At 39.2% G+C, this 26,770-nt stretch overlaps 1 protein-coding gene across 2 annotated transcripts in view; it reads right to left on the bottom strand.

Moving 5' to 3' along the window:
* The window catches only part of LOC126279117 (protein piccolo), a 593,503-nt gene that overhangs the window by 11,967 nt on the left and 554,766 nt on the right, over nt 1-26,770 (bottom strand). For both annotated transcript variants that reach the window (XM_049979596.1, XM_049979597.1), the window contains exons 15-17: nt 26,542-26,770; nt 17,786-18,032; nt 15,567-15,809 (exon numbers count right to left, since the gene is read on the bottom strand). The exon at nt 26,542-26,770 is cut by the window's right edge and continues 1,858 nt beyond it. In XM_049979596.1, the coding sequence (XP_049835553.1) occupies nt 15,567-15,809; nt 17,786-18,032; nt 26,542-26,770 (719 nt within the window). The remainder of the gene's footprint in view (nt 1-15,566; nt 15,810-17,785; nt 18,033-26,541) is intronic.

The following is a 26,770-nucleotide window of genomic DNA, read 5'->3' as shown; positions in this document are numbered from 1 at the left end:
AGCTTTCTCTAAGTCTACAAATGCTAGGTTTGCCTTTCCGTAATCTTTCTTCTAAGATAAGTCATAGGGTCAGTATTGCCTCACATGTTCCACTATTTCTACGGAACCCAAACTAATCTTCCCCGAGGTCGGCTTCTACCAGTTTTTCCATTCGTCTGTAAAGAACTTGCGCTGGTATTTTGCAGCTGTGACTTATTAAACTGATAGTTCGGTAATTTTCACATCTGTCAATAATTGCTTTCTTTTGGGGTTGGGATTACTATATTTTTCTTGAAGTTTGAGGGTATTTCACCTGTCTCATACATCTTTGCTCACCAGATGGTAGAGTTTTGTCAGGACTGGCTCTCCCAAGGCTGTCATTAGTTCTAATGGAATGTTGTCTACTCCAGGGGCCTTGTTTCGACTCAGGTCTTTCAGTGCTCTGTCAAACTCTTCACACAATATCATATCTCCCATTTCATCTTCATCTACATCCTCTTCCATTTCCATAATATTGCCCTCAAGTACACCGCCCTTGTATAGACCCTCTATATACTCCTTCCACCTTTCTGCTTTCCCTTCTTTGCTTAGAACTGGATTTCCATCAAAGCTCTTGATATTCATACAAGTGGTTCTATTTTCTCCAAAGATCTCTTTAATTTTCCTGTAGGCAGTATCTATCTTACCCCTAGTGAGATAAGCCTCTACATCCTTACATTTGTCCTCTAGCCATCCCTGCTTAGCCATTTTGCACTTCCTGTCGATATCATTTTTGAGACATTTGTATTCCTTTTTGCCTGCTTCATTTACTGCATTTTTATATTTCCTCCTTTCATCAATTAAATTCTTCTGTTACCCAAGGGTTTCTACTAGCCCTCGTCTTTTTACCTATTTGATTTTCTGATGCCTTCATTATTTCATCCATCAAAGCAACCCATTCTTCTTCTTCTACTGTATTTCTTTCCCCCATTACTGGTAATTTGTAATCATACTGAAAAACGTGTGTCAGAGTGCATCAATACATAATTTTTATCATCTGGAACTAAAATCTTAGTAAACAAATGCACCATATTAGAATACATGCAAAAAATGCTGTCCTTGCCAGTACCAAGAAAAATGGCTGACAAATCATTAATACCAGACAGAATACAAGCATCCATTGTAGATTACTTCTGGTTCATGTTGTCATGAAATATCCCCAAAAGTATCAATTTATTGTACATTTTGTAAGTCATTTTTGATAAATTGCTACACAATGAATAATTATTTGATAGTGCAGTGTGAAACATTTAGTTTTGATTAAACTAGGATAATATCTCTTACCATTTAATTCCCTCAATTCCATTTTTTTTTGTGGGGGGGGGGGGGGGGGCAGAAATATGAGAGGGTGACAAAAAGGAACACACAAAAACTGACAGCTCAGTTGTGCATTAATACTATAAAAAGTGTGACCATATGTAATTCGAAAGTTTGAAACTACATTTGTCTTCAATAGAAACCCCTGAGTGATAGCAGAAATTTTTAACTGATAACTCAGGTGAGATGCCAAAGCAAGAGGAGATGCAGGAAGATTATTCTTATTATTGAAAGAAGCCCCTTTTTTAGGGTTGTTAATGTTGCATGTTTCTTGACAACTGTGCTAGTCATCCGTATCTCCGTAGCAGAAGAAAATTCACTCTGTGGAAGCAAAATGCAGAATGGCAGTAGTGCAAAACCAATTTCATCATTTACAACAAAGAAAGTAAAGAAAATGAACGTTCTACAGCTTATCCACCAGTTTGTTGCAGCTTGTGATACTGTGATACTTGATGGCAGATTTGCAAATTCTTGGCTATTGTGCAGTATCAGGTGCTGCAGAAAATGATGATTTCCCCTAATGAGAATGGGAATTCATCCCAGACATTTTAGTGACTGGTATATTCCAGGAGTTTTTGGGATGATATCCTGACTTTCACATCCCATATAAATGCAAGTGAGCTGTGTAACACTCTAATGAAGGAACAATCTGACCTAGATGGTGGAAGGAGTGGTAACACTGTGAATGAAGAAGATGAGGAAGTAGCAAGGTTTTTGGTGGCTTTATGATGATTTGATATTGCCTGGGAGCTCTTTTATCTCAGTTCAAACAGTTCTCTCCTGTACCAACCAGCTGGAAAGAAAAAGAAAAATAATTTATAGAATTTCTTTAACTTCCACATCATGTGTTTGCTGTGTCATTTGGTGAATAACATGATTTTTGAATAAACTTATCTTCTTTATCCATATGATTCTTATAAATCAAGACCCCAGTTGGAAATTTTACATGCGAGTTAAAAGAAAAACTATACAGTTCATGCTAAGTCGTGTTTCAGTTTCCAGCACATGAAGAGCGCGTAATAAAGGTAGTACTATTATCAATTGAAAATGTTCCATTCAGATACTGGATCGCTCCATCAGCTTAACTCCTATTTGAGGAAAACTGCCATTTAAGGAATACACTCATTAAAAAGGGATTTTATTGCATTTCTTTCCAAATATCTGTGATATCACTGATAGTGTGACAGAAAATGAATTGTGGCGGATCCACACAACAAATATCAAGCCTAATAATTGTCAAAGATTAAAATGCAGACATGGAAACTGACAGTCTCTGTTTACAAGCATACAACGCAAAGAGAGCTTCATTGAGAAAACTATAACATTTCAAAAATATGCTCTGGCTAATCAATACTTATTAGCAGAAACATATAAAGGTACAAAAAACTATTTTAGCTTTTGGAACTATTGCTGCTTCCTCAGGGAGTAAAGTGGGACAAGTTGAGAAAGGTGACAGGATGTCCTCAAAACATGTCGTCCAAGCGACCTGTCCCTACTTTCTAGCCTTCCCCAACCTTTCTAATAGGTCTGAAAGTTGGGATAGATTATGTACTTTTACGTGGTCTCATTAGCAATACTGGAAATTTGCCTCTTGGAAGAAACTACTCACCATTCTGTCCCTTTATAATTCTATAGTTCATATAATAAAACAAAAATCGGTCATTAGACATAAAAGTAGGAACTCCAGAATGTTACAGAGCGATTGCTGTTCACAGTGCATATCCAAAAAACGGGTGGGTGTGCACAACTTACAGCCATGCAAATGGGTGACTGTTGCCCTATTCCTCTGCCAGAAGCTGTAAAATGGGCTAAGCTGACAGAATGGAAGTCTACGCCCTTGCACTAAAGTAAATTTGGTTGGCACACTTATATAAGCCCGCTGTCTGCTGCTGGGACTGGAACACTGTTGATGTAGTATGGTACGTGGGCCAGTGAACTGTGGTGAACTGGATTATACTGTGCCTGTGTCTTGCACCATGCTGTGGTCTCAACAATCAAAAATGACGTCCTCTCACAACACGGCTAGCTCAAACGGCCTAAATACCACGCACACCAGCTACGCAATATCTGCCATCGACCAAAGCCAGCATTCAGAAGTACTCCAAGCCAATCGTCAACCTAATGCAGGTCAACCAGCCTCAACTACTACTAGGTACTGCCTCCGCCAGCTGCAGGACTTTGGGCTGCACCTAGCATTGATGCTGCCTGGAGTTCAACCCGTGCCTTCCGGCTGGGGATCATCTGCTGGCTGACTTCAACTTATTACAGGGCAAATACTTGGGAGCTGTTGGTTTGCAATCTGCACTCAGGTGCCACCTGCACTGGGCCCACCCCAGGCTGTTGGCTGCACTAAATGTTGCGAGCGACTCGCATCTGAGTTTGTTCCTGGAGGATGCCTGCCACGTGTCCAGGCCTGCCAGGGCTCTCCATGCCCACCGATGCACTGCCCCTCTGGCCAAGCAACTGTGCCGTTGCTCTATCCTGCTGCTGCACACTAAGCTAAGCAAACAATGACACCCAGGGCAGGCGTGCGACATTAGGACACTAGCTACAGCGAGATGACGCTTTCTGCTATTGTCTGAACTCAGATTAATGAACTTACTGTCATCCTCTCATTGCCTCTATAGCTCTACAATGGTCAATCAAGTGGTTCATCATACCTGCTGCCCTGTCAAACATCCTGCATCAACACCACAGCATGTAGCAAGGTCACTAGCACTTTGATACATCCTGACCCTGCTTTAACTGGTATCAGAGACGACCAGGGGCTTCAAGCAACATCACAGATCAATGCAGACCATCGTCAGCACATTAGGGTGAGTGAAGAAACAATGTTTTCTGCTTGTGAGTCTTTCAAATGTGATGGCAGGCTTAAGGGACTGGTATTAGGATGTAAATGAGAAGTTTGTTAGAACCAATGAGAGCAGAGATTTGAATCAGTTCAAGGGCATGTGAATAGGACTACACCAGTACAGAAGTGGTTAGGTGCAGTCAGTGGAATTATATCCCTGTACGGAGTCTGGCCCAGGGAAATGCATCACATTTAAACAATATGCACATTATGCCAGGTAGTGTGACAAATACACACAGTTGATAATTATGTGAAAAGACTGAATTGTATTTAGTAATGTTAGAATTAAGTGTCCTTCTGTGTCAGACAATTACCACCCAGGAAGCAATTCAGTCTTTTTGTTGTATCAAATAGCTCGACTGAAAGCAGGTAATACAGACTCACATAGCTAGTTACATGCTGTGAAAGAAGATACAGCCTAGTACAGTTCATCTGTTCCTACCCTAGATTCAACTACTACTAGTGTCATCTATCCTTTTTGAAGCAAGGCAGGAGAGTACGATTTAGTGTCTGTAGATGACCTGTTAACAGCTGCAAAGCTGGGAGATTGTGAAGCTGAACAGTAGTTATAAATGACCACGTTAAATTTGATGGGGAATGCTAGAACTTACGAAATGTATCATGAGGCGTAAGGAATGTTCTATCATTTGATGAACGAAGGAGAGGTCTAGCAGAGTGACACAGGAGGCAGAATAGCTGCAGATATTATCATGAGCAGTGAAATAGAGTATCACATAAGCAGAAAGAATCTGTTGAATGTTTTGTGGGAAGGATACAAAAATTAATGTTAATACTTATGAATTAACAAACAGTGAAGGCACAAATAGTCATTCTGCAGGAAGTAGAGCAGAGGAACGCATTTTTCTTTTAACTGCCACGTGATTTATAGAGAAAGGTGTGCACAGAATTTTTAAGGACTTCACTGATGCCATAGGCATTACTAAGACTCTTGAGGATAAAGAGGCGGTAACCAGAGGCCATGACAAGCGAAATTTCTTTTCTAATGATGTTAAAGGCTACCAGTGTGGACATTCGGATCACATACGAAGAGGAGGAGGAGGAGATTAGTGTGTAATGCCCAGTCGACAATAAGGTCATTAGCGACAGAACACACGCTCAGATTTCATGAGTGTGAGTCCAGTGATCTAATCACTGCGCTACCTCACTCGGTCGCATATGGGGATTCACAATGTTGGAGATATGACAGGTTTGGATGCAGAGTGCAAGATTGTGGAAGTAAAGGGCATAATGGGACAAGACAGAATATGAACAATCAACCATTAAATGACAATGGAAGCCCCAGATCCACTGGTTGGCATCCCCAGTGAATTGTAATGCTTTAAAATTTTATGCAGTGGTGGAATGTTGACCGATTGATGAGATAGATGGTAGAGAACAGAGATTTTTTTTAGACACAGTTGCTTCAGTATCTGTGCCAAGTCTGAACCTCATGGGAAAGGGGTGGTTAAACTCTCCTTGGTATAGGTTATTTGGAGGGGGAGGGGGGGTACGAGGGGGCAATAATGTGCATTTACATGGTTCATTGATGTTAAGTTTCCAGGTAGATGCAAGATGCAGAGCAGTTTGGGAAAACATGGGAGTTTTGGCCAATATAGGTAAAGAGCACTGCACAATCCAGACTTCCCGTATAAGCATCATGCAAACACTGATCTTGGTACAACTCACGGAAACATAGTTCCATCTGGGGTGATGCTGTCGTTGGTGACACACTGCCACAAAGGCTCATCATTCATGAAGGATCGGTCGAACTGCATAAAAAAATCACTAAGAAACAATTTGCGTGAAAACAAAGAAACTGTTTCAGCAGAAAGTGGAAACAGAACTACCTGTAAACTTATGATGTGTGGTGTAACCACTGAAAGATAATGATGAATTAGATAAAGCACAATGAGTTGTGCACAGAAGTATTGTACACATGTGGGGAAGATGGTGAGGAAGTAGTGCCTGTTGATATTGATAGTTTTGGGACTGAAGATGTAAGTTTGTCTAAAAGATTATTGGTTGCCAATTTTGATGTTCTAGATGAAGATGATCTAGCCAGGACAAGCTCACACCTTGGCCACAAGCAAGTACGAGTATATAGGGTGTCTATATGGCCAAGGAAAAAAAATTCCCTATTTTTCCCATTTCCCAGTTAAAATACACTTTTCCTCTGGTGAAAATACACTTGGTGGTGGTGGTGGTGGGGGGGGGGGAGGGGGGGGGATCAGGAGGAAGAAAGAGCTGCATATTTTCGTATTATGGAAGTATAAATTTGAATTCCACCAAATAAAGTGTGTTAGTTTCCAAAAGATTGAAATTGAGATTTTGATGTGCCATTCTAGGCCAATCCTAGCTCATGTAACGTTATCTCGCCAGCCGATGACAGCAGATATTCAGAGCTTCGGCCGCGTGAAGTAGCCAGTCAATAGCACCATTACTGTTAAGTAGCACGAACACAAATACGAAAAGTTTATGGTTTAAATTAATATACACAGACTACATATAGTATACATACAATATTGGTCATTTTTTGTGTGTGTTACACTTTAAGATACATCACACAAACGCACCAGTAAAATTTTAAATAGTGAATTAATGTCTGGTCTCTTGGGCTCGAAATTATTCTAAGTGGCTGGTACTCAAAGTATCAAGTTTTAAATGAGAGTAAAATGCACTGCGACTTTATAAATTCATCAAACATTCTCACACATAACATAGTATGTCTTGAGTAAAAGGAAACTTATTTCGAAACTAATGCTTCTCAAACAACCACTCTTAATTTTTTCCCACGACCTGTTGGCAACAAGTTCGTTTTAGCAGCGGCCAGAGAGTGCCAGAAAACAGGCGTTACTGCGTGTGCACAGCTACAGGGATGTATGATGCCCGTATCTTCACACGAACTTACATTACATCATAAAAGGAGAAGAACATCAGAGGCTACTCCAACAGCATTGGCATTTGGTGAACCATACTAAAATGCACGATTCAGCTTAAAAGTGCATATTCTTATGTCCAGATTCGCAATGAAATAGGCACCAACTTGATATCAAGCTTTTCAGTGTGGTTTTCAGAACATAAATTTTCTTGTCGTACCACTACTTTATCATCTCATGTTTGGTTCTTTATTATGGCATATGTGACAGAAGATGAAAGCGCGCACTCAAAATTCAGCGAACAGTTGAAACTAGCTAACAATTTGGACGGAAACACTTCATTTCAAATAAACTGACTGCCTGTGCAGTAAAGATTAATAAAGTGACATTTCTTTAGCCAACTGACAAAATTACTTCATTGCTCTGCAAGGCGGTTAATGCTTGACAGCCAAAAACGTGGAAGTAAAATAAAATCAGAAAGCAAACTAATAAGAATTTTAGTCTTCCATAATAATGTGAATGCATTTTAATTCATTTGATAGCTCCCAGCCACAGAAATCTGTTTTGGTTTCATTTGACATGAGAGCTTGAAACAAACAGGAAACAGCAAAATCACTAACAGCCAAACTTCAACTAGCCAGAAGCGGGAGAAGGTACTGCTCATATGTGACTTAACTATGCATGCGCGTGAGCCTGCTGAAAAGTGCTCAAATGAACCCAATGCAAAGAATTGTGACATCACACTCATCGTAAGTAGTTTGTTTTTATGCACCACACAGTCTTCGTCCTAAAGCCATTGACACATTTTTCTGTTGACAGATGCTCAGTCATTACCAGTCAAAAGTTAACTGAAAACTAGAAAATTCAAAAATTCCCAGAAATCTAAAAAATTCCCAACTTTTTCCCAGTTTTCTCCCAGATGAAAAAATTACCAGGTTTTTCCCAGATTTCCTGGGGCATATACATTCCTGGTATAACTGCTTTACAAGCAAATGTGAAGCATTAACAAGAAACAGAAACAACAGCAATGGAGAAGTTGCTGAAAAATTTGAGGAACTATTTAAATCGCGTGTACTATTGCCATCAACCTGAGTCATGCAACACAGGATCACAAGTTGGAACCAATCACCTGCGTACTATAAGCCAACAGGCCAACAGGATGTCCCATCCTGTATAACTGTTCATGGAGAAAGTCATTAACTGCCAATTACGTGATGAGGAAAAACACTGGTACCTGGTGTGTGCCTGCAGTAATGTTTGTGAAGAAGTTTTTGGACAATCTGAAGTAGTTTTCCGGAGACAGGCAAATAATTAGGTTTTTTTTTTTCTTTTTGGGGTTTAGCAAACTACTATGGGAAATTTGTCCACGGATTTGTGGAAATAACATGACCTCTCATGCACTTATTAAAGGTGTGAACTTCCATTGGATGCTGGAGTAAAAAAAGTGCATTTGAAAAAAACTGAAACAGTTGCTGAAAACTAGCACAGCACAGCAAGACTTTTATCCATTGTGGATGTGGAACACTGCAACTGTGGTGTGAAAAGGTTTTCAGAAATTACTGCAACCAGTCGCCTTTTATGTAGATGTATTTTATTTAACGATGACCGGTTTCGAGCTGCCTAGCAACTAATCATCAGATGGTATATACATTCTGTATATACCATCTGATGATGAGTTGCTAGGCAGCTCGAAACCGGTCATGGTTAAATAAAATACATCTACATAAAAGGCGACTGGTTGCAGTAATTTCTGAAAACCTTAGCACAGCACAGACATGGTTATGGAGGTGAAAGGATTGATCCAGTAGAATTTCACATTGGGCACTAGAATTGATTGAGTTTCATTTCGAAGTTATAAATCCACAAAGAAGCACAGTGATGTGATGTAGGAAAATTGGTGTAGTTCAGTTAGTAGTGCTGAATGACAGAGTGCGCAAGGCGCTGACACAGGTTTCAAGCTATTTGCAACACAACCACAGCTGGCTATTCTATGGCGTACAGTGCAAGACGACAAGGTTTGGGCCCTGCATAGTAGTTCCTGTCACACTGAGAGAAGAATTGTTAGAACAGGCACACGAACACATATTATCCAGTCATAGAGGGCATACAATCATGGATCAAAGAGTGGGCAAACATTACAAGTTGAGTATGCACAGACAAGATGTAGAGCAGTATGTAAAAGAAAGAAAGAAACTGAGTGCCACGAGCATGTGCGGGAGCTGGTAAACTTTTTGGAATGATCAGGATGTGCATTTTATGATCTTTTAGCCAGATACCAAAGGGAAAGCACAACCTTTTCACTCCTACAAATCATTCCTCTTATTGTGTAGGGATGATAACTATCTCGAATTGGCAAGCAGACACACTAGTGCATGCAATGGTGAACAATTGCTTACTAAAATTCAGTGCTCCAGAAATGATGATCACGGATTGAGAGCACTAACTTCAAATCAGAATTAATGAAGCAGGTACACCATTTGTTGTGTATTCATAAGCTGAGAATATACCCATTACATCCAAAAGTTAATGGAAGAATGGAGCATGTACATCAAACAATATGAAAAATGTTAAGCCACTACGTGAACAGTCATCACAGTGATTGTGATACTTTGTTGCCTTATACGATAGTGGCAAACAATTTAAGAACTTGGGAGAATGCAGGCCCATCACCGTACAAGTTTGTATATGGTTGAAAATTGCAGTTGCCATTTTAAGTGCTCAAATCAAGTCGGAAAAAATGGTGAGCCAGTGTGAAATTTTGTGAAAAAAATCGATAGAAGTGTGGAAGTGAGTACAGAAAGCCAATACTGAGGCCCTTGAGCATCAGATGAGGCTAGAGCAACACAACACAAAACTACCGGAATATCATGTGGGGCAGTGGGTGATATTGGCAACTCGAAGAAATTCATTGCCCAATACCAAGATCCCTAACAGGTTATAGGTATGACTTTATCAGTGAACGTAGAACTACAGTTGCTAATGCGCACAACCACTGTACGTGTCAGAAGAATTTGTCTTTTAAGGTGTGCATCACACTTGTTGACACTCCTAGAAAAAGAGAAGATGGAAATGTTACTTAATTCTGAGCAAAAAGTGAAAGAAAGTTGTTTTCGTATTTTAAATATTAACTGCAGACCATAATATATAGGGCAGTGACAAGGACGACATCATCCTGACCAGCCACTATTGGAGGTTAAAACTAACTAACAATATGTGGGCAATGAAAAATGAGGTACAAAGGCTGGGAGAAGCCTTCTCAGGACAGCATCTCAAAGGCAGGAAGAAGGGTGTATTAGGTGAGATGAAAAATGGGAGTTTCATGACACTGTAATACAAGTGGGATGGTACACGAAGCAGTTAACAAATCTCGAACAAGGAGTTCTGAACATTATCAGACTGTTGCAAAGGTTAAGGGCAGAACTAACAATTTATTCAAAAATGGCTACCAGTGCAGTGAACTGTGATTTGGGTATAGTACATAGCCAGTGACACTTACAGTGTACCGTGTCGGCTGAAGCATGGTTTTTATGTATTCTTGCAAATAGTGTAGGGAATGCCCAAGAGGAAATAGTGTAATTACTGGGAGCAATATACCAGGTGGTGCATGGACAATTAACCTCTACCCTGTTGCCACCAGACAGTTTATGGCCAGCCTACTAAGCACAAGAAGATCTACGAGCTATGGTAGAATTTATTACTTCTCAAGAAGAGAAAATCCTATCACTTTATTCTCATGAAGGTTAGTAGAACCATGCTCACCTGCATGTATTAATCTGGTTCCCAGCAGCAAGCACTAATGCCCAGTATAAAATACTATACAATTTACCAATATCTGATGAGGTGGCAGACTCTGGGAAAATCCGTGCAAGCCAGAACAAAAGTGGTATTACTGATTTTCCCAGGAGGAAAATACCACAGACAAATATCAGCACCAAGAGCTTGTCATCATCTGCCTATCCCAAGTTATCCAGGTCACCACTGGAGCATGTGTTCTTAGGAGGAACAGGAGCAGGATGCCTGTGTAACATTGTAGTGCCACAACCCTACTTTCAGAAAGTGGTCCACACTGGGTGCATTCCATGCGTAATCCAGTGGTAATTACAGAGAATCGTTACAAGCAAGGATGCCCTAAGGGTGCAGAACAGTTTGAGCACAGATGTAGTGTCATACAACACAACACGAGATGTTCGAAGGCAAACTTTTCACTTTCCAGCAACAGTAACAGGGGTTACAATTCTAAACATATCGCATCTGTTACTGCACTTTTTAGACAAATCTTTAGATATACTACCTGCTCAAAACTTGGCCTTTCTGAATAGTTCTGCAAACCCAAATTTATGAACTCTTTGGATGAGTTGATAGCAGCATAGAAGAGATGAATTAGCATGGAGCAAATTCTTCAGCATGAGCCACAATATCACAGAAATTGACACTAAAAAGTCATGGCAACAGGTATTTCAATTTCAGGTACTTCCTAAATTTTTCCTCTCATCTGCACAGCACCTATCTATCTACAGCAAAAAACTACCCATTCTCATGAACTCCCTGTATACCATGTATTGACCGAGTGAGTCACTCTTAATAAGTAATTAGTGGATAAGAATATCAGCCTTGGTGCATAGTAAATTTGACCGGGTTAGCTGTAGTCCAATTCATGAACGATGGAGGTTTGCTTATGTGTGCTTTGTGCTTGAATAAAGTGTGTATCCTATAAATGTAAGGAATTCAGATGACAAGGCAGAACTCACAAATGAACATAAGAATGAAAGGTAGACAGAATGTACAGATGGGCTTAACAAATGAAATAAAGTTTAAGACAGTATTACAGGAAGGAAGAAATTTGAATGGGAAGATATGGTACATCAATAAGAATTTGACAAAGGACTGAAAGATACAACCACAACAAAACAATTTCCACTGGTATATATGATATATGACATAGGAAAAATACCCTCCATTCAAGAATAATGTAATAACCCCAACAGGTGTTGATGGTTATAAGTATTATCAAGCCAACAGTTTAGTACGTCTTGGTAGCAAAATACTAACACAAATTGCCTGCAGAAGAATGGAATGACTGTTAGATATCAACTTGGGGTAAATCATTTTGGGTTCCAGAAAAACGTAGGAACACATGTTGCTTTTGCACACTTTTAAAAGGGTTTTGATAATACTGACTGGAATCAACTCTTTGAAATTCTGAAGGTAGGTGAGATAAAATACAGAAGCAAAAGCCTATCTGTAACTTGTATATAAATCAGACTCTCATCATAAGGATCAAAGGACATGAACTGGATGCAGTAATTGGGAAGGGAATGACGTAGGGTTTACAGCCTATCCCCTATGTTGCTTAATCTACACACTGAGCAAGCAATAAATGAAATCTGGGAGATATTTAGAAAAGGAAATAACGTTGCAGGAGAAGAAGTAAAAAACTTTAAGGTCTACCAATGACTATCATTCTGGCAGAGAGAGCAAAGGACTCTAAGATCGGTTGAATAGATTGGATACTATCTTGAAGAGTGACAATAAAAGCATTAATAAATGTAAAAGGACTAATGAAGTACAGTAAAATAAAGTTAGGTGATGATGAGGGAATCAGATTGGGAAACGTAACACTAAAAGGACCAGACGAGTGTTGCCTCTTGGATAGTACAATATCTACTAATGGCTAAAGGAAAGAGGATAAATCAAATAGAGGACAAATGAAGTTAATGGTACAACTGGACTAGAAGAAGGGATCAGTTGATGGGACATATTCTGAGGCATCATAAATAGTTAATTTAATACTGAAGGGAAGTGTTACAGGTAAAAATTGTACCATGCGACCACGTAGTGACAGGTTCAAATGTATGTATGATCAAGTATTCCTGCACGATCGACTAGCATTGAGAGCTGCATCAAACCTGTCTTCACACTGAAGACTACAATGGCTTCAAGCAAAGCAGATCCTAGATACATTCATTAGCAAAATCCTAAATAAATGTAATTCACCACTGAAGGAAGTGATGTAGAAAACACTTATTTGACTGATTCTCAAATATTACTCATCAATCTTAAACCCTTACTAGAAAGGGTTAATAGAGGGAAGAGAAGATTTGACGAGTGATACTCGTGAACTACAGTGCAGCTATTACAAGATAGGTCTTCTTTATTCACCGTATAGCAGAGATGCTCAGTCGCAGATAGGAAAAAAAAAACTCGCGATTATAGCATTTGGTCACTAAAGCCTTTGTCGACAAAACACACACACACACACACACACACACACACACACACACACACACACACACACACACGCATGCACGCGCACATGCAAGTACACACACATACACGACTGCAGTCTCAGGAAACTGAAAGCACATTGCGAGCTGCAGCACCAGTACATGATGGGAGTCATGACCGGGTGGGGGTGAGGGGGAGGTTGGGGCAGTGGAGGGGGAGGGATAATATGGTGGGGGTGGTGGACAGTGAAGTGCTGCAGGTTACACGGAGGGCAGGGGAGAGGTGGGAAGGGGGGGGGGGGGGTGGGGGGGGGGGGAGGCAGAGAGAAGTGAGTGGAAAAGGAGAGAAATATAGAGACTGGGTGTGGAGGTGGAATGACGGCTGTGTAGCACTGGAATGGGAACAGGGAAGGGGCTGGATGGGTGAGGACAGTGGCTAACAAAGGTTGAGGCCAAGAGGGTTACAGGAACATAGGATGTATTGCAGGGAAAGTTTCCACCCAATTCAGAAAATCTGGTGTTGGTGGGAAGGATCCATACAACACAGGCTCTGATGCCGTTATTGAAATGAAGGATATCATGTTTGGCAGTGTGTTCAGCAACATGGTGGTCCACTTGTTTCTTGGCCACAGTTTGTTGGAGGCCATTCATGCGGACAGACAGCTTGTTGGTTGTCATGCCTACATAGAATGCAGCACAGTGGTTGCAGACCACATGACTGGTTTCACGGGTAGCCCTAGTTTTGATGGGATAGGTGATATTTATGACCTGACTGGAGAAGGTGGTGGTAGGAAGATGTATGGGACAGGTCTTGCATCTTGGTCTATTACAGAAGTATGAGCCATGGGGTAAGGGACTTGAAGCAAGGGTTGTGTAAGGATGGACGAGTATATTGTGTAGGTTCGGTGGATGGCGGACTACTACTATGGGAGGGGTGGGAAGGATAGTGAGCACAACATTTCTCATTTCAGAGCACGACGAGAGGTAATTGAAACCCTGGCAGAGAAAGTAACTCAGTTGCTCCAGTCCTGGGTGGTACTCAGATATGAGGGGAACGCTCCTCTGTGGCCAGACGGTGGGACTTTGGCAGGAGGTGGTGGGAGACTGGAAAGGAAAGGCATGCGAGATGTGTGGTAAAGGGACAGGGACTGGAGTGTTGGTGGAGGAAGTGGTTGGTATCTTTTTAATATGAGGGTGGTTTCCAGGCTATAGTTTGAAGATGTTTGTCTATTAGAGAAGAGATTCTCTCAGTGGGGGCACGGTGACCAGACACAATTGGGCATCCTGGGTGGTTAGGTTTATAGACATTAGGAAGTGTGTAGACCGTAGGAGTGAGGGGAGTGGTAGGGGTGAGCAGAGAGATGGACTCCAGGGAGATGTTCTGGGATGGGTCAAAGGATTTGAGTAGTGACTGGAAATCCTTCTGGATTACTGGACTGGGTCACTGTGGCAAGGTTCGTAGGTGGAAATATCTGACAGCTGTCAGAGTACTCCTGCCAGGTAATCCTTGCAATTCAAGACAGTTAGCCTTTGTCTGCAGGTAGGAGTATAAGGTCATGATCAGTTTTTAGATGGTGGACTGTGGTTCCTTCTGTGGATGTAAGTTTAGTTTGTATGTTGAAGGATACTTTGTCCATAGGTTGAATTATAAGGTCGGGGTCAGTTTTTAGATGGTGAACTGTGGTTCTTTCTGCGGATGGACCTTTGCCTGCATTGTTACATTCCATCCTGGACTTTTTATTGTTTGAAGATAGGTCTTCTCCATTACAAGATCAGGCATTCACGGGAGTTAGGCAATATACTGCTTCCTCCAACATAAACTTGTGAAACTATACTGATTAGCAAATCAGAAAAGTTAGAGCCCATATGATAGCTTGTTGTTTTCCTGTGGGTTATTTGCAAAAGGAACAAAAAAAAGGTTAAGAGATGGAGTGATAATAGTATCAAAAGTATCCTCTAGAACACATTTTACAGTGCTTAGAAATTATGAGTTGAGGATATACATGTCAAAATGGAACCACTAAATATTTTGGGAGACAGGGAACTATTTTTTCCCAGTGTTGAGTACAGTTTCTTAATTCACTTTCTAATTATTTTGATAATTTCCTCCCATTACATAATAATCCTTAAGCAGTTAGGACCAACTTTTTAAACATAAACTTTCTTAGTAAGGATACATGTGCCACGCTTAACATAAAATGACCAAAATTTGGTACAGCATACAAGAAGAAGGAAGGAGGAGAAGAAGCAGAAGAAAGAAGTTCTTATGTTGTTGCGTACCTTCCCTATCCTTTTTGGACAGTGCTTCAAGCCCCAGGAAACGTAGGAAGCGTACTTTGCTCTTGTAATCAGGAGAGCGCACTAGTACCTCAGGGTGATCTTGAGGTAGTGGTAAACTAAGTGGAAGTGGAGGTGATTCGGTACCATTACTTTCAAGAGCAGATGGAACCACTGACATTTCCTCCAATTGTACCAATGTGAGGCTACGAGCAAGCCGCCTTTCAAGTTTTCGAAGCTCCATTTCTGTAAAATGCAATATTCATATTTGTTACTGGTGAACAATAAATGAAAATTGAACTTTTTTTTTATGACAGTCTTTCAAATGTCTTAGTAAACAACAGTTCTTAAATGAATCCTTTTAATAGAACAGGAAACAATTTATAATACAGGTAAAGCTTAAATAGAACTCTGGGAGTATAGTACTATCCTAGGAATGACAGGTATTGTTTTCTGTTATTTCAAATAATGAGTAATCCTTTGAACAAGAAAGCACAGATTGAATATGAGAAACACTTTGAAAGTCTGAACTGTTGCACAGAGTTTGCAGCACAAATTATTTATGAAGTATTAATATCAACTAGTACACTTGTGCAAGACTACATTTACCGTATTTACTCGAATCTAAGCTGCACTTTTTTTCCAGTTTTTGTAATCCAAAAAACCGCCTGTGGCTTAGAATCGAATTCAAAGCAAGCGGAAGTTTTGAAAAATGTTGGTAAGTGTCGCCACAACTAACTTCTGCCATTGAATATATGTAGCGCTACATAGGCTTGCTTTATAGGCACAAAGATAAATACTGGCGCCAAAACCTCTGCATCAGTAAATAAATTTAAAAAAAAAAGGTGGAAGACGAGATTTTTTTTCTCCGCCCCGAGTTTCGACCACTGCATTTTCATACGTTATCCTACGAAGTAAATACAAATTCCGTATTGTTCATCTGCGAATATAGCAGCATTTCTATGTGCTACGAAAATCCGACTGGCAAAACTGTTTGGGATGTTTGTCAATATAGCCAACTCTACGTTTCTGAATTTTTTTCTACCAGTGAGAAGAGATGGTTGCTAATAGGAACCTGATGAAATGTGAATCATATGCAGTATTCTCTTCACCATAAGAATAATATGAATATAAACATTTTGTCATGTATTCTTTCGTGTTTGCTGCTATCTCATTTAAATCCTGTCTGCCTAATAAACTACGAAACTAGAGTGAGACAACAGCAAATGCGGAAGAATATACGTATCATGTCATGTTTATATTCATATTATTCTTATGCCTAATAGTGATACAGTCAGAAATGAAGCAAGGCAACTGACTAGATTTTTAAATCTAAGATGTCTAATTTATGTGCGGAGTTTGATGTACTAAAGAAGCGGCCGCAAAGATTTTCAAACGGAGAAAATTTTTCGCCTAACTCTCGTTCAGAACATGTTCTATCATACACAGTCTATTATTTGGTGCTTATTGATCATTATCAAAGAAAGCAGCAGTGTAAGTAACAGCAAATAGCAGTCTCTTGCCATTGTTTTGCTAATGAGACGATTCCTCTTTTTTTTTTATATTGTAAGCGGCAGTAGCTCGCACAAAAGCAAGCCATGCCGCAAGCGGTGACAGGCCGTAAACACGCACTATTAGAATGTGACAAACAATGCATGACACAGTACAGTAACGCATTTTCAGCTTAGAGTGACGTAAACACATATAACAAAGAAAACAGCACTTATAAGATCAAAGCAAAGTAAGCAATCGATTCAGACCAGACGAAGCATGTGAAAAAGGAACGGTACCCGTATAAATACGGACGGAGCGCCTGACGCATAGCAATGGCTACCTGGTAAAGCTTACCTGCTAAGCTTACGACTCGAACCGAACCAAACTACTGTAGCTGTATCGTCATTCATTCGGCGTAAATTGTGTCTCATATTACAATGGACCAATTTTGTTTCGATTTGGAGGTGCGGCCTAAAACTTTTCTCTCCCCTTGAATTTCGAGTCTCAAATTTCAGGTGCGGCTTAGATTCCGGATTTTTTTTTTCCCCCCTTTATTTCGAGTCTCATTTTTCAGGTGCGGCTTAGATTCGAGTAAATACGGCACTATGTTGTTTGTTTTTTTATTTTTTTAAATCAAAGCTTTTGACTCCTAGAAGAAATAAAAGATTCTTAGTCAAAGATAAGAGACAGACATGGAGGAAAAAGGTAAAAAAACTAAATATGGTTACCATTTCTTTTGGCAAGTGTTGTCAGACCAAACATGCTGAGGAATTTGAGCTTCTTTGGTGATGTATCCAATTCAGCTGGAGGTCCTTTGGTTAGCCAGATAGAAAGATGCACATCTTGGTCCTCTCCTTCAGAATCAGAAGCAGCAGATGCTGCATTGTTTGACAGGTTTCTCTTTTCCCGACGGCGGCGTTCAGCGAGATCCAGTTTGCTTGTTACTGCTGTTACGGGTATGTCATTTTCCAAATTCTAAAAGAAATGTTAATAATAATTTAAAATTTGACAACAAAATTCTGAAATAACTGGAAAATTAATCATACTGTGAGTGGAAATAATGAACAATTCCTGAAAACATGCAGGTATATTTCTGTACTAGCACATTTCTTCTTTATTTTAGGGGTTACACGCCATTCTCTTGTGACTTACTCCATTACATAACAACAATACAAGCATAAAATGTACAAATACAGAAAACATCAACTTTTTTGGTAACCCGAGACCACCTATACTGAAGACCAGAACAACACAAAGAAAAATTGCTTTCAACACATTTGCTGTGAGAATCTTTTTCCCAAACGGGAAACAGGCAATCTTTTAAACAGACAGACAAAAGTGAATTGCACTCAACATAAATGGAATACCCCCTCCATCAATTTAAGAGGGTATAAAACAATACATAAGATGAATAGAAAAACAGCTATAGTTACTGTTACCTCTGACAACTGGAGTCATGGCACTTTTAATAAGACCACAATTCCAGCCAATTCCTTGTCATATCACAGTTTTCTCAAGTAAATTTCATCTTTGATACAGACAGATGAAATGGAATTTCTGTAACAATGTGAAAGTAATAAAATGGTGATAACAGTTTGAAATTTATATTATGTCCTCTTTTTGTTTTTAAAGTAATGGAGCACTATCTACTATGTTTCCAAAAGCAAGAGTGTTTTCTTTCTCTTCACAGAATGCAATGAAGCAATATCTGTGTGAGCAAAGAAATCTGCAAAACCACATTGAGCCACAGTAATAAAGCCATTGGCAAAGATTTCACAGTGGCACAGAAATTTCTGGGAATAAAGGATTTATTTCTTCAGTCTTGAATAATGCCAACTTATTGCATAGTATTTTAAATGTAGATAAAAATACTAAAACTATCATTGCACTGACATTAATGGTGCCAAAAGTGACCAAAAGAAAGAGGGAAATGAAGTACCTTCTTAAAGGGATTACAATGAATACAATCCATGGTGAATCAGAAAACGGTAAGCTGGGAAGAAATAATATTGTGCCTCACTGATCGGGCACAGAAGGTAATAGGAAAGGTGAAACTAAAGCCAATGGAACCATGGATGACATGGGAAAAACTGAATATAAAAGAATTACATAGGGTGAGAAAATCAGATTTTGACTGATGCAGAAAGATCATGAACCAAATAGCAACTATGTGATGCACAGAAAGAGAAAAACAAAGAAGTAGCCTCCCATTTGAGCCAGAAAAAATGAACAGGTGGACAGAATACATTGAACAACTACAAGTGAAGGAAACGTTAAGAGAGGGTTTAGATTTTATGAACACAATGATAGAAGTGGAAAATGAATTCATAAGATCACCAACTACCGAGTCAGAATCCAACAATGCTTTAACAATTTGAACAACAACAACAACAACAACACTACTGGGTCAAATGTAACATCCCTGCTGAATATTAAAGAATGCCAGAAACAAGGCAAAAGAAGAACTGTATAGAGTACTTGTCTCTTGTGGGGCTTCAGCATTATGAATGGAATTAATAAAAAGTAAAATGACTACTGTTATTAAAAAAAGGAAATGTCCCTGACTGTTCAACTTGCAGATCTTTGGCATTACTTCGTCTTGAACTTCAGCATTACTTACCCCTGCTTCAAACATTCTACTAGGGGCTAAGATTTGCCAAATTAAAAAAAAAAAGACCAATTTGGATTTAGGAATGGAAAAGAAGCCAGATAAGCTATAAAGACATTATAATTATTTTCAAAAGGAAAATTTATATGAACAGGAAAATATAAGATATATTCACCAAATGAGAGAGGCCTTTTGATAGAGTGGGCCGTAGAATACGCCTTGGAGAACTGAGTAAAACTGGAGTACACTGGAGGAATATGGACTGATTCTCAATCAACACAAGAACCATAATACATAAATAGATATCAATACATTAAAAAGTAGAATAAGAAGGTGTGTCTGACAATGCTGTCCTCTCTTTTCATATTTATTTAATTTATTTTTAGAAACTGCAATGCAAACATGGGAAACAGCACCAAAAGGATCAAAATCAATGTACCTTCAACAAATTCACTGTAGTCAGTTCATAGTTGATACAGTAGTTTAACAAGGGGACCATACCTAGTTGTCATCACTGATTTTTTCCAAATTTGTGTGATATGCAGGGCTCGATAGGAATGAAAGAGACACCAGCGGGGGCTCCAGATGGCCTAGTATTTAGTAAAGAAATAGCATCTTTGGTGCTGGTCAGGTGAGATGTTAGCCATTTATGTTAATGTAATTTCCAGCAAGCAGCTGGCATAGAGAAAAAATTGCAGGACGGCAATCCGAGGGTCAGGAGTCAAGTCCTTATGCAGAAACTTTTTTCAGTTCTTTAAGTCATTTATACTACGAATAAACTAAAATAATGCTCAGTGCATTATAGGCATTGATATTTTCATAGAAGCATGAAAAGGAAAGGCAAAGGAAAATTTGCGACTGCAAGTAAATTTCCAAGAAAGGATTTTACTTGCATCAACCACATGGACTCTGCAAACAGCATTTCAAGAAGGGATTGTAATTAAAGCATACAGGACTTTGTATTCTGTCAGGTTCATTTTGATCTATGAAGAGACTGTATCCTGCATCAAATTACATTCCATTGTACACCATAAGCCATTGTTCTCAATACTTGGAGAAATGATGCACTGTGTGTGGTTTAATGGTTAGCTGCCAATCTATTCGATGAGACAAGACCTCATATGAATGCGAACCATATCTGTTTCCCTACAGAAACTTTAAAAAAAATGGAGTAATTGTAAAAAAGGTGGCATTTATAACGTGTACAAACACCGAGACAACCATTGGTTCCATTGTTTTTACAATGAATTATCACTCCGGCACATATAAGCTATCAACTGTAAAATAATAAAACTATCTAATTTTATAAAAAAAGTTCTTGTGTTTGCATTAAATCTCTCCCTCGAAATTTATTTGGAATACCAAACTACCTTTGCCTTTCCTTATCATGCCTTCTATGAAAACATTAATAAATACAACCTACTGAGAATTATTTCAGTTTATCTGCAGTGTGAGTTTTAAAAAAAGCTGCCACATAAGGACTCTACACTATGAGCCTCAGATTTCAGTCCTGTAAGCTTTCTGCTGTGCTAACCACTTCCTGGAAACCGCACTAACATAAATGCTCATGCCTCACCCAATCTGTGCCAGAAATACTATTTTTCTAAATGTTTGGCCCATCTGGAGCTCCCAATGCTGCGAATTTCATTTGTGGTGAAGGCCTGCAGATACCAAAAATATGGACAAAATCTGTGATGATGTGTAGGTGTGGCCTCCTTTGCTAGCATTTTTCTGAAAAGGACACAGACTACACATTTAAAGTTTTGTCTGATAGCTTGGGGAGCCATAAACTGAAAATAAACACAAACAAAACTAGAAGAATGATACAGATTAATCTAACAGACAACTAAGGACAAACATTAAGACAAGAAATACATAGAATACTAATGCTAGGAAAGGAGAATTCTGAAGAACACAATAACAGATGACAACAGAAGTACAATGGATACTGTCCTGAACAAAAATCCCTTTAGAAATAAGAGAAAGTTACTAATGAACAACCACCTAAAAAGGAAAGAAATTTGTTTAGAGTGTTCAAAAGCTAAAGTTGTGAACGGTGGACTCTGGGAAACAAGAAACATCAAAAATTAGAAACAGCAGAAGAGGGCAGCAACAAAGACATTATGGGCTAAAAAGAAAAAAAATGAACCAATTATTTAAAAAATTAAACAGAAAAGGATACTGGTTAACACTTAATTCGACTTGACAGGTTCATAAAAAGCAGGACAGACGGAAAAATACTGTGCAAAAGTGTGAATTTTTGCCACAGTCGTGTGGTTTTCAATTTCTCTGCACATTTGTCTCAGTTATTTCTTAGTGACTTATACTTCAGAGTACCCATACTCTCTTCTCATTCTGTTTTTTCTGTCTTCATCGATATGCTGGAGAATTTCCCTGATTAGCAACGGCTTTTTCACTTTCACATTTGTCTGATCTCTGATCGACTGACTGACCTTTTATTTTACAATAGCAACAATGGCAAATGGTAGATGCTACTTACCACATGGAGGAGGCATTGGGTGGCAAACAGATACAATGAACAACACTACTAGATATTATTGTGTGTTTCATCAGACGTAAACTACAAAACTCTACACACACACACACACACACACACACACACACACACACACACACACACGACCACTGTCCTTTCTGGGAGCTAAAGTCCAACTCCAACTGTGTGGTTAGACCTTAGCACCTGGAATGACAGTGAGTGAGTGAGTGTGAGTGTGTGTGATGTTCATTATCTATTTCTGATGAAGGTATCAGTCTAACAGTTGAAAAAAATCTAGCAGTCTTTTCCACTGTGTCAGTCTGCCATTCAATGCCTTTTCCTTTCATACTGTTACCATCCCTTCCCAGATTTTCCATTGCATTTTCTTAATTATGCTAAATTAGTCTGCTGAAACCTACCAACAAAACTAACGAGATTTTTCAGACATAGTTTAGTAAGTGATATTTTGTAAGGAATCTACAACCTGCAGCAGCTTGTTACTAAATGATTTCATTCTTCAAGAGACTTTAGATGCCTAGATAATGTCCTCCCACACTTCTAAATGATATGTCACTAAGAATTTCTCTGTTTGTATAGTTTCACTATGACATAATGTTGGTCACCACATTTAACACTTTTGGATTTCTCCTTAACACTTTTGGATTTCTCCTCAGGAGTTGGACTTCAACTTAAAGAGCCAAACACACCAACACTAGAAAAGGCCCAGCTTCTAAAATTGTCACAGGCCTTGAAATTATATAGCACATGACTTACATGCAACACCACATGTAACAGCACATAATACATGACTGTATAGTTGCACATGATCATGTGGGATGATGGCAACATTTTCAGAAGCTTTATTACTGGAATCTCTATGTAAAGTAACAGACAAGAAGCTTGTAACAAAATTTTATGTTTTGCCTAAGGACAGTTGCATTATTTATGTTCCTTGATTTCTAACTTTTAACTGAAACAAAAAAATACTAGTAACCAATCACTTTATTTCACAGGATTGTGTTTCCATAAGCAAGTGGATTTATTTTGAATAAATAAATAAACTAAATTTAGATTTGAATTTGTACGTGCAATTCCCTGGGTAGGTTGTGGCACTACTTGGGAGCAGAAGTGAAAACAAACCCATTTTAGTAAGTAGCTCCACACCTTTACACTTCAGAGGGCATTTGCAATACATAGGAAAATAGTACTGTAAATAGCTTTCATACATTAAAGATATATGTTATGATTATATTCGCATTTCATGCTTAATGTCTCGAATTGACACATGCACACACTGTGCAGTAAAAGATAATGTGCAACTGCTTTGAATAAATAAAACGAATAACTTTTTCAATACTTTCATTGAAACACAAAGTACACTGCAGACCACCTATCAGATGATACTTACACTTCTTATACTTGAGTACAAAGATAAGGAATGTTGTACACGAGTTTCACATTTATCAAAAACTTTTAACAATGTGTAACCTCATCCCATACACCTAATGACACTGCTATGTTCAGTAGTACACCAGTCTCTTTGTAACTGGGACCCACTTAATATTATACTCAAGTTCAGAAAAAACAGAACATCTTGAATGACTAGGAATAGGATGTTCATATTCACAGAACATGTACATTAGTATGTTTTGCAGAAATTATCAGCATCTGAATGACATCAACTCTCAGGTTCCAGGTCGACAACGATACCATGGTGCAACACGACCTACCAGTTAAATGTGCCTGTAGCTCTTGTTGTCACTATAAACCAAAGGTAATGGATGAGTGTGACTTGACCAGACGTGCAGGACGCCTCATAGATGTATGAGTGAAGCACAGTGTCAAATCAGTAAGTGGGCACTTTATTGGCATGAGAGAATGTGATGCATCCATCTGGAAAATTGCTGCTTGTGTGGCACGAAGTGTTTTGGCAACACAACAGGTGTGTATAAAACAGTTCAGGAAGGCCATAGAAAACAATGAGATGGGTCAGGTCGCACCACCCAGACCACCTCCCAAGAAGATCAACACATTTGAATGGTATTGCAGGACTGATCTGCCTCATCCTCAGTTCTGGTGCAACATTGAAACAATGTTAACATATCATACACTATCTGGGGTAACAGTCCATCACCATTCATTATGGCATGGGTTACATGTGAATCATCCTCTTCTCTGCCTATCTTTGATGAATGTACAGAAACATGCTAGACGGCGATGGTGTATTGAACGACATCACTAGGGGATAGGAATGGCATCAGATAGTGTTTTTCAATTAATCCAGGTTCTGTTTGTTGAAAATTATGGCCGCATCTTGGTTTGTTGAAGACAGCGGGGGTGGCATTGCAGTGACTGCATCTGCACAAGACATACAGCACCAACAGGAGGACTTATGGTATGAGGTGCTATTGGGCACAACCACAAATCCCAGCTCGTGTGTGTCCAGGGCACTGTGGCCATTGTGACCTGTATGAATGACATCCTGTGACCCAAAGCCATACCCTTCCTGCTCAACACATGAGACTCCATTTTTCAGCAAGAAAATGCATGACTACGTGTTTCTGCACAATTATGTGCCTTTTTGGTGTTACAGGATATCATTATTTTGCCCTAGACCATGAGATCACCAGACATGTCGCCATTCGAAAATATGTGGGATATGATGAAACAACGGATGCAGCGCTGTGACCCAACTACCACAGATTGACTTTGGAACCACGAGCAGGCAGCACATATATCTGTAACACAGGACACAATTCATGCCTTATTTTCGTCAATGCCATTGTGTGTGGAGCAAGTTATCAGAGCCTGTGGTGCACCCTGTGCCCAATTGGACTTATGCTGAACCAAGGTGACTGAAATGCTAATCATTTCTGCAGAATATACAAACCTACATGTCCCGTGAATATGAATGCCCTATCTCTAGTCATTAAAGATGTTCCATTTTTTTCAAACATGGGTGTATTTAATAAATACAAAATGTAGAATATAGCTAACACTTACTTAAATGTATCTTACCTACATATCAAAAAAGTTTGTTGTGGGATATGGATTGAAATGGGAATCTTGTTTTACAGTCCACTGTCAGTTACCTGTGTACCAGGTTACACACTAATTCAGTCTGTAACTTAAAAATCAAAGCGACCATCCAAGTGCAAACATTCCCCCCCACCCCACCCCACCGCACCCCCCCCCCCCCTCTCTCTCTCTCTCTCTCTCTCACAAACACACACACACACACACACACACACACACACATACACACACACACACACACACACACTTTTAAAGCTAAAATATTTTCTTTTTTGGTAACTTGCCACTTTGACAGTTTTTAACACACATTTGGCACATATGTTAGTTCATGGGAAGAGCTGTATGTAAATGCACAGTACAAAGGTTAAGATGACTATTGGCTATTTGTGTAATGTTATAGATATTAGTAATAGTTATTGTCAGGCCTAACCTAATGTGGTTTTGCTGTTTACACAGTTTAGACATGGACTTAAAAATTTACGAATTGCATTTATGGGTACGGAAGTCCATGAAAATTAAGTAGAATATTATTTCCAGAATGCTGATGGGATAATTAACCCAAAATAAATTCTTACAAGTATACTTGACTGAATAATCTCGACTCAAAGTGAATAGGAAACAGAAGATGTTGGAAGTAGAAATGGGCCAAGTTGGTCACAAATGAAACCAATAAAAACTTAAAGAATGCAAACATAAAGGAAATGCCAAGCATCAAATGTGAGACTCCAAGGATTAGAAGTAATGTCTTAAAACAATGGCCCAGAGTAAAGACTATGAAGAGGGAAGTCAGAAGTAACATCACTATAAACAGTAATCCAACCCTTCTGATTAAAACTGTTGTTGCTTATAATACTAGTGGTAGTAGAAGTAGTAGTAATAGTAATGAAACAGAATCAGCAGGGAGGTAAGCACGAAGCAAAATTATGACATTAAAGTATTAAGTTATTTTTGACTTTCCAAACTCTTACAAATTTCCACAGTAGTTAGAAGTATATTAGTGGGCTGTGCCTTCTTTCCCATCTAAGTCTTTTGGTTTATTGCTTCTGGGCAAGAGCAAGAATCCTGTGTCATTGAACCCGATAATTATGTTAATTTTTGTGACCACCAGGTACACCTGTTATTTTGCTAGCAGACGTGTATCTGTCTTAAATTAGTAAGTGCCAATATTTTAGAAGACATTTGGATTACATGAATGTGCATTTGAAAAGTGTAGCTTTTTACAATGGCACAAGTAAGCGTAAATTAGTATTTCTGTATGAACTTGCAATCACACAGCTGCAGAAACTAAGGAGGAATATTACGACATGCACAAACTTGTTTTTATTCAATTGCAATTTCCTTACCTTCTGATTTGAAATGCTTTTGCTGCAATAATGGTAATCCCACACTGACATAGGCCCTGATGGATCCTTTGCTGCTGCTAATACTTTGGCAGCATCAGGCACAATAATTATGGGCGGAGGGTGTGGCACCTGCAGAATATGTTGCTGCTGTTCTTGTCGCTGCTGCTGCTGTTGTTGTTGTTGTTGTTGTTGTTGTTGTTGCTGCTGCTGCTGCTGCTGCGGCTGCAAA

This window comes from Schistocerca gregaria, chromosome 6 (genome assembly GCF_023897955.1).
Source record: "Schistocerca gregaria isolate iqSchGreg1 chromosome 6, iqSchGreg1.2, whole genome shotgun sequence".
NCBI classification, from domain to species: domain Eukaryota; kingdom Metazoa; phylum Arthropoda; class Insecta; order Orthoptera; family Acrididae; genus Schistocerca; species Schistocerca gregaria.
This window is presented reverse-complemented; position numbering and strand designations above follow the sequence as displayed.